This window comes from Poecilia latipinna, unplaced genomic scaffold (genome assembly GCF_001443285.1).
Source record: "Poecilia latipinna isolate Pla-1442-1.1 unplaced genomic scaffold, P_latipinna-1.0 Scaffold1687, whole genome shotgun sequence".
In the NCBI taxonomy this organism is placed as follows: domain Eukaryota; kingdom Metazoa; phylum Chordata; class Actinopteri; order Cyprinodontiformes; family Poeciliidae; genus Poecilia; species Poecilia latipinna.
The window spans coordinates 106,517-114,794 of NW_015114303.1; the positions used below are offsets into that span (position 1 = coordinate 106,517).

Here is an 8,278-nt window from a genome sequence, read left to right on the forward strand (position 1 = left end):
TGTCAAAGGTGTTGTGTACCATGCACCCTCCACGTCCGCATCAGTCTTGGATCACGCACCGAGTTCTCCTCCTATTGGCCGGCACCTCAGCACACCTATTCGGTTTATTGGTCGCCGCAATAAACCCCGCCCCTTAGTCCCTCCCTCGCCCCCCCGTCGCATTTGAGACGATGAATGAGAAACAGGTCGAGAGGAGAAAAGTGGGAAACATCAAATTCTGCACTCAGATATTCACGCACAGACGACAGGGCTGACCTGAAGGTGAAACCTATAGACTGATCCCCTGGGGGGGAAAAAAATCACCCAATCCAACATACATGTAAGTAAGATTTTTTAATTCCACTTAAAAAAAAGAAAAAGAAATATTGCATAAATTAGATAACATTTCTTTGAAAAGATTACTTTTGCACAGATAAGTTTGCTTTATCTTTGCAACCTGCTATGCATTTTATCCTTGTGGCAGACAGGAGGGAGAAGGATGGCCGGCCCTGATGGTCTGTGCCAGACCCCTGCCATAAAGGGGTTGTCTGGTTGTTTTGTAACCACTCTCTGCTTCCACTAGAAACTAGGTGAAAGGGGAGTGAGTGAAGAACACCAGCTGATCATGCCGGTTTCACGCGCTCCCTCCCCCATGTCCTGGAAATAGCTGAATCAATAAACGTGAAAACTAAATAACCTCCACAGGATGACTGTCAGCGAGGCTTTAGACATTACTGTATGAAGCCTGGTGCAAATTCTCAACACTTCTCCCTTGTTTTTGTCTGTCAGATCTCTAGAATGAAAGTTGAAATAGACCAATGTGAGGTGTTAGACACCCGGCCTGATTTCCAGCCTTGTTCAATGGGTGCAGGTGACCTCTGGGTCGTGGAAGCTCTGATCTCCATGACTGAGCACTGGAAGACGAGGAACTTCAGGCCCAAACAGCCCAGACCCCTCACCCCCTCCTCAGAATGCTCAGAGGATGACTCTGTGCCCTCCGGTCTTTCTGCGATGCATGAGTCGTCTTTTGTAAGTGAATTATAGTTTCAGTGAATGTCATATTGTTTGCTTTCTTTTCTTCATTTTATTTTGGCTAGCTTTTATTTGACAGACCAGCACAAATTAGCGCTTATCAAGTCACGGCACCAGAAGATGTTCATATGGGTGCTGAACATGATTCTCTGGGTGTTCCAGTGGAGTGGCTAGCATTTTTCCAAATTTGGCCACCCCTCACCCCCACACCTCCCACATCTTTAGGGCTGCATTGTTCATATCTGTAAATTGAAAATTTTCTCAAGCAAAATGTAAAAAAAAAAAAAAAAAAAAAAAAAAAATTCAACATGCATAACTGTACAGTTCGGTGAAGACATTTCTGGGGGTTTTGGAGACTTTAAATGAAGAGGATCATGAAGACCAAGGGACATAACAGACTGGCCAAGCATAAAGTTGTGTGAGAGATTTAAAGAAAGGTTAGGCTACAAAAGTTATCCAAGTTTTGGACATCTTATGGAGCGCTGTTCAATCTATCATCTGTAAGTCAAGTATTACTCAACTAAAAACCTACCCAGACCTGGTGATCTAACTCAACTCATGGGCGAATCAAGGAGAGGATTAGAGAAAGAAGCAGCCACGAAAGCCAAAGTATCTCTGTTAACACTATTAGTGGAGCACTCCAGGAATCCAGACCTTAATGGAAGGTCCATTAAGGTCCAGGAATCTGGACCTTAAACGAAGGGTGGTAAGAAGAAAGTCAGTGTTGAAAGAAACACATTAGAGGTCCCATTTCCAGCTTGCCACAATCCTATAGGTGACTCAACGAAATGTTGTAAAGGTTGTCTGAACAGATAATAAAGTTTGTTGGCCTCCAAATGTGGATAGTTGACACCCTGAACAAATGATCTCTGAAGTTAAACAGGGTGGCAGCAGCATCATACTGTTGGTGTTTTATAGGGAGGGACAGTGAAGATTGTCAAAGTTGACAGGCATTAGGATGAAACTATTCACAGGGCTATCCTGGAAGAAGCTGTTAAGAGATGTTTTCTTTGTGTCCTGCAAATTAACACAATAAAAACCATGCATCCTCTTTCCCCATTTTTGGTAATCCACTACTTTATATTGGTATATCTCAGCAAAATACAACAAAATTTGTGTTCATAACCTGCAAAAATATACTGCTCAAAAAAAATAAAGGGAACATTTCACTTTAATTTTGTGTGTGGCTCCAAATCCAGGCCTCCATTGGTTAATAAATTTGATTTCCATTGATGATTTTTGTGTGATTTTGTTGTCAGCACATTCAACTTTGTACAGAAGAAAGTATTCAATGAGAATATTTCATTCATTCAGATCTAGGATGTGTTATTTGAGTGTTCCCTTTATGTTTTTGAGCAGTGTATTAAGTGGTGTGAGTGGATTGGCAGTAGAACAGAAAACTTAGTCCCACTCTTTGACTTTTCTTGCAGTGCATGACGCCACCCTACAGCCCACCCCACTGTGAGGCCACCCTTTCAGGGTCACCGCATAAACTGCATCACTCTCCAGAGGATGGAGCCATTTCCCAGAAGTACCAGTGCACTAGTGTGATCCGCCACACTGCGGATATCCAGCACTGCTCCTGCAGCACTCAACCCTTGCAAGAAGACACAGCCTCGGAGTCTCTTGCGCAGGACTCTAAAACGAATGTGGACGCCTCTAACAGTTGGACTAACAGAGACTCTGATAAGACTGTTGCAAAACAGAAAACCTCCAAAGATGCATCAGCGCACTTTGAACCCAGCCAGATCCAGATGAGTCGGATAAAACCGGATGACAGATCAAACATGGCCTCATCAGTTACGGCTGGAATCACGCTAGTTTCTCGTGTACCAGTCTTTAGCCAAATCGTTCCCGTGTCCTCCACATCCACCGTTAGACCGCAAAACAGTGTCATAACCTCTTCGTCTGTTCCATTAACAATCACACCCTCACACACTTCACAGCAGAAACTTGGATCGCCACTGATACCAACAGGTTCCCCTCCACGTATCCTGTTAGTAGAGGGTCAGGTGGTGAAAGGCCCCATAGTGTTTCTTGTCCCCCAACCATCAGTTCCTGCCATCTGGAAGCTTCAGCAAGCGCAGATGACATCTGGTAGCACCAGGTTTGCACCCATTGCACCCGCTCCTGGGCGTGCCGCGTTGGAGCAAAGGAGCGCCACTCTGCAAAGAGAGTCGTCACGTGTGCGCAGTCATGTTTGCCCTCATGAGGACTGTGGCAAGACCTACTTCAAGAGCTCCCATCTCAAGGCCCACATGAGGACACACACAGGTAAGAGATGAAGAATCTTAAGAAGTGTGATCTTGCTGATGATTTAAGCACAAAGTGAAAGTCAAATCCCCTCTGGCTTTGTCCCAACAGGTGAGAAACCCTTCAAATGCAAGTGGGAGGGCTGTGAGAGGCGATTCGCTCGTTCGGATGAGCTTTCCCGCCATCGTCGAACACACACCGGAGAGAAAAGGTTTACGTGCCCCATCTGCCTCAGTCGCTTCATGCGCAGCGACCACCTGTCTAAGCACGCCCGACGACACTTTGTGGCAAGGAAGAAACCCTTCTGGGCATTAGGGATAGGTCCTGCCACAGACCTCACTGTGTCCACTGCTATGAAAGTCTCCTCTACGAACGCTCTCGTGAAACACTAATTGCTGAAAGGCCAAAGACTGCGAAAGCAAACAAAAACTTTTTGAGGGTGAATTTGCAGATATTTGTTTATCCACTTAAAAAGTGCAACAGAGGCTAAACACTGCTGTGTGTATGGAGGAGATGAATCAAACTCTTCCATGAGCTTTTTTCCTGCAACCTTTTGTTTTTCTGTCAACCTTTTTTTTATTTGACCAAAGAGTCTGTTTGTGCCTTATGAAATATATTATTTTTAAACAATGTTTGTGCAATGTTTAGTTTTTGTTCAGAACACAGTATTACAAAGCAAACTTTGTAGCTTGAAGTCAATATTGAGATCAGGGGTTTGCATGTTTCTGGGGTAATGATGGTAGGAGTTTATCCTGTAACCGGTAGGGTAGGTTGCTGGTTCAAACCCTGCTCCATTTGTCTCACTTGTGTATTTGGGCAAGATACTTCTCCTGTCTTGCCTGCTCGTGGTGGTCAGGATCCAGTGACACAGATGCATGGCAGCCCCACTTTTGACGAGAGAAATTAAAAAACCCAGTAACACACAGTCACGTCATTCAGGTGTTTATTAATGTTCATTTTGACAAGCTACAGCAGCAACTTAACAGAAGGCAAGTGCCTTACCAGTTTTTTTCTTAGAGGCAGATTTGGGAGACGACTTTACAGATGTGACACATGCAATGCAAGCAACCTTGCATTGTCAAAAACTGGCAATATTCTTGCAACACGTATCCAGTATAAATAAGACAATGTGAAGTTTATAGAATTAAAAACGTACTGTTTTGTTACTGAAATGTCCCTTTTTGTTGCAGCTGATTCCTTATCCATCAACACTTACCCTGTTCCATCTGCAGCACATGCTGTCTAATGCTCTGGCGGCATAGCGGTTACCTGCTGGCTCTTTTCGGAAAGTCGCTCTGCACTTTGTCAAAACACAAACACACCAGCTAACTGGTGATCACTTAAACTTTTGCTTTCGAACTGCACTGGGCTGAAACAGTCTATGTTTTCTGCAAGGAGCAGATGCCACTGCGACACCAACGATAGCTGAAAATAGTAGATTTTTGAATGAACTGATGGGAGTTAAGCTTGTCATATATAATAAATTATGCAAGACAATAAAAATTATAAATACAAGTGTAATAAAAAAATTATTTCAGAGCAACGTTCAATCAATCAGATATGCAATTTACTGAGACTGGCAACACTAGTAGAAGTAGTAAATACATCAGTTAAATATATAATCACAACAATTCTACATATACCTAATTCAGTAAACTGCAATTCAATGGGATGCTAATAACATGAAATATTTGAGTAACTCTGAAATAATTCTGTTGCGTACTATTTGACATGTACTGTTTGATTTTCAGGGTGTAATCTCATCAGAGTTGAGGATAAGGTTAGATCTACCTGGTCCCAGTGCTTTTACACATATCTGCGCAACTGGCTTAATGAGTTCATCAAGGTGAAGGACAATAGCAGCGTAAACCAGTAGGAGAAGCTGAAAGCCTTCCTGGTCGGCAGGTTGCTAAGCTGGAACAGACAGTGCCGCTTCTGTTTGGCAGGAGCCGAGGAAATACGGGATCCAGGAGAAGTTCTTCATCGTAGTCTCACTGGTTACACCAGCATCAGCATCCTGCATTTCTACCCTAAAGAAGGAAACAGCAAACATGTAAAGAAAAAATAAAAAATAATTGATTCCTTCTGAATGCAGAAGAAAATCTTCAGAGAGATCCTCACCAGTCTCTCGAGGATATTACATAGTGGACAGGGGGCGGTGTTGAGTCAGTGGGAGGGAACAGAGGCTGACCCAGAGTGTAGGCTCCGGCATGTGGAAACAGCAGCCAGTCCCCTGTGTCGAGCTCAGGTAGCAGGCAGTGGTCCACCACTTGGTCCAGGTCATCCCCAGAGGGGCCCCACAAGCTGCTGCTGAACACTGGGAGGTCCAGAGATGTATCCTGTTCACAAGGCATCAAATAGAATCAATAAACCACTGGACATTAAAGGGACAGATTAGATTTGTTGAAGTGATGTTCCCTTATCTGTGATAGCGATGTCATATTTGTAGAAAGGTTTATAAAATAAATAAATAAATAAATAAAAAAGTGAACAAATCCTCAAAGACATGCCATGCATACCGACTAGCTAGGGACGAACCGATTGCAGTTTTCTGCTTGATCACAGATTTCTAAAAAGGCCGACCTGCTGATTCTGGTCTTTGTCGGAAAAGTCCCTAAAAGTAGCACCAAAGCTGCCGAGTTGGCCACTGTGCAGATCAATTTCACATCTAAGTATCAGTTGACCTCCAAAAACTAAGAAAATCAGGGCTGATTTAGCCCTACTATTGGCAATTTAAAGCACATTAGACATAACGCTATACTACGCTATTGAATGAGGTTTTCACAGCTGAATGTAGTCTGTGTTAGATGTCAAGTTCCATTATCTGAGCCTGCACTAGTCTGCTTGATCAGCTGATTAGTGGGATCATTTCCAAACAACTAGGAAACCTGGAAAAGCACAGGAATCTGCACCATCTGCTGCACAAACGACAGCCCGTTGCTGAACCAAAAGCTTTCTCTAGTCTTGGCAGACTTTGATTTATGCAGCTCACAAGGAAGACTGATACAGAAGGCAGTTAAAATAACAACAAACATCGGCCAAAACCGATGTTAATGTCGATATATGTGACGTCCCTCCACAGAACAACATACAACCTGAGCAATGGTCTTAAAGTGTAGATGTTTATTCTCCAAGATAAAGCAGCGTATCCCATGGATCTAAACAATTGCAGTTAAAATTGGATTAAACTGCTCAAATCAGACCACAAATGTAAATGACGACTGTCTTTAATGTGCATGGTTAACAATAGTCACCCCACTGTTGCCAATTTATCAATTTTGTTGATTAACTTACTGACTTTTCAGATAAAAAATTCGGTATTGGCCAAAATCGGAATCTGAACTGTAATGGGTGCACCCTTACTTTAAGGTTTGCATGTTCTATGTCCGGAATGTTGTTGAGACTCACCTTGTGAACAGATGGTGCTGCAATCACTGTTTCTGAGAGCTTGCTTGAAAATGATCCGTACACCCCCTCGTTCATGTAATACTGGAACTCTGGCTCCTCATTGGCAGACAGCTCACCTGTTCAAGGATGTAGAGTTTACTTAGTACTTCAAAATACACAGTTTAAAGGTGACTGAAAGCTTTAATTAATCCCGTAAAAACATAAAATTAAATTATTCATCTTAACCACAAAGCGTTGTTCCACCTACTTTGTTTCTGGTCTTGGCAGTCACGAGCCATCACTGCTTTGGAAATGACGTTCACAGCAAGAGTGAATGCAGTGGACACAAAGAAGCTTCCGGGTTCTGCAATAATGGAGACTCCAGTGGAAGAAGGGAAGTAAAGGTCCACCATGGACATAACAGCACAGTTGATCTAAAAGAACAGAAACATGACAGAAAGTTAGGAAATGTAAGTCTAAGCTAAACCGAATACGACCTGGAAAATCATGAAAGTACAGCTGACCATTTCCAGCTGAGTCTCAGAGCCACTGAATCCGCCTCCAATATCCAAGATGTTCATGCTGAAACCGACCTCCTCCTGCAGGAGACGAAAGCAAAATATTACCTTTTCCACATGTCTCTGGAGCCGAAACTAAAACCAGTTCACTTTTAAATTTATACTACTTACACCCATGTCAAAGATGCAACGGGCATCAGAGATTGCATGACTGTAAACCTGGTCATCGTCACATGTGCTGGAAATGTGAGACCTGAAAGGGAGAAGACACTCGTCACAGTCGCACAAAGTCCGGTTTTATTCGGTTTACTGCAGAATATTATTTTCTCAGGAATGAGTTGCTGTTGTTGAATCACTTCAGTGTGTTTGTTTAAGATGATTTTCAGCGCGTCTCACCTGACTCCCACAACTTGCACACCGAGCTCCTTTGCGCTCTCCAGCAGACGCCTGCAGTCTTTGAGGGAGCAGCCGAACGTTATGCCCATCTCATCGTCTGGGTTACAGGCCTCGGTGGACACCTGCAGCAGCAGCCTGGATCGACGCATGGCAGAAAGAGCAGCGGCTACTGATGTGGAAGTTCACTCAACAATTTGATATTGGGTCAGAATGTCCAGCTTCTTTCACAGTAGGTACAGAAATAAACCTGGTTATGTTCTTTGGATGTACATGTTCAAGGTGGCGCAATTACATTTTTAACTACTGTCAGGTGTTTTAACCAGAACCAAACTGGATTCTTGTACTTACCCTTTAGCGCTCTGCTAAAGAAATAATTAGCATGAGCTACAGGAAATCTATTGCTACACCAACTACACACGATACCCCAGTGGCCACAACTGGACAGTGTTCGGATGATAACCTGTCACAATAGTTATTGCAATAAATTATAATAGTGTTGTTTTAAGACCTTTTCAAGTACTATATGATCACCTTCCTAAAATAATGGCCAATGTCTTTTTTTCCCTAAATCATCTTTTAGAAAGAACAAAAAAAAAAAGATTATTATTATTATTATTTTTTTTTTGGCCAAAATCAGTTTTGGCCAAAAAAAAAAAAAAAAAAACTTTGGCCATTTTAAATTTCCTATAAAAATTTCCTAAAAAAAAAAATTC

The 8,278-nt window shown here is 42.7% G+C and overlaps 2 protein-coding genes across 5 annotated transcripts in view; one reads left to right on the forward strand and one right to left on the reverse strand.

Annotated features, from left to right (window-relative positions):
- Positions 1 to 181: 181 nt before the first annotated feature.
- On the forward strand, positions 182 to 3,890 carry LOC106964537 (Krueppel-like factor 10). 2 transcript variants are annotated; one of them, XM_015060114.1, is made up of 4 exons: positions 182 to 319; positions 769 to 1,008; positions 2,442 to 3,285; positions 3,376 to 3,890. In XM_015060114.1, exons 2-4 carry the CDS (start codon positions 778 to 780, stop codon positions 3,654 to 3,656), a joined length of 1,356 nt encoding a protein of 451 aa, XP_014915600.1. In that variant the 5' UTR covers positions 182 to 319; positions 769 to 777; the 3' UTR covers positions 3,657 to 3,890. The 2 variants fall into 2 exon arrangements, with proteins under 2 accessions (XP_014915600.1, XP_014915601.1); XM_015060115.1 differs by having other exon boundaries at positions 851 to 1,008.
- A 303-nt stretch (positions 3,891 to 4,193) lies between these two features.
- Positions 4,194 to 8,278, reverse strand: part of azin1a (antizyme inhibitor 1a) — a 15,828-nt gene continuing 11,743 nt past the window's right edge. For all 3 annotated transcript variants that reach the window (XM_015060113.1, XM_015060111.1, XM_015060112.1), the window contains exons 6-12: positions 7,566 to 7,700; positions 7,341 to 7,422; positions 7,176 to 7,250; positions 6,920 to 7,085; positions 6,673 to 6,788; positions 5,386 to 5,603; positions 4,194 to 5,294 (exon numbers count right to left, since the gene is read on the reverse strand). In XM_015060113.1, coding sequence (XP_014915599.1) covers positions 5,174 to 5,294; positions 5,386 to 5,603; positions 6,673 to 6,788; positions 6,920 to 7,085; positions 7,176 to 7,250; positions 7,341 to 7,422; positions 7,566 to 7,700 — 913 coding nt within the window. In that variant the 3' untranslated portion in view covers positions 4,194 to 5,173. The remainder of the gene's footprint in view (positions 5,295 to 5,385; positions 5,604 to 6,672; positions 6,789 to 6,919; positions 7,086 to 7,175; positions 7,251 to 7,340; positions 7,423 to 7,565; positions 7,701 to 8,278) is intronic.

Bases quoted from the DNA above. Each gene is read 5' to 3' on its own strand.
- LOC106964537 (XM_015060114.1), top strand. From the start codon at position 778: ATGAAAGTTGAAATAGACCAATGTGAGGTGTTAGACACCCGGCCTGAT. The intron at 1,009-2,441 runs GTAAGTGAATTA...CTTTTCTTGCAG, and splicing joins CGATGCATGAGTCGTCTTTT to TGCATGACGCCACCCTACAG. The intron at 3,286-3,375 runs GTAAGAGATGAA...TTGTCCCAACAG, and splicing joins CCACATGAGGACACACACAG to GTGAGAAACCCTTCAAATGC.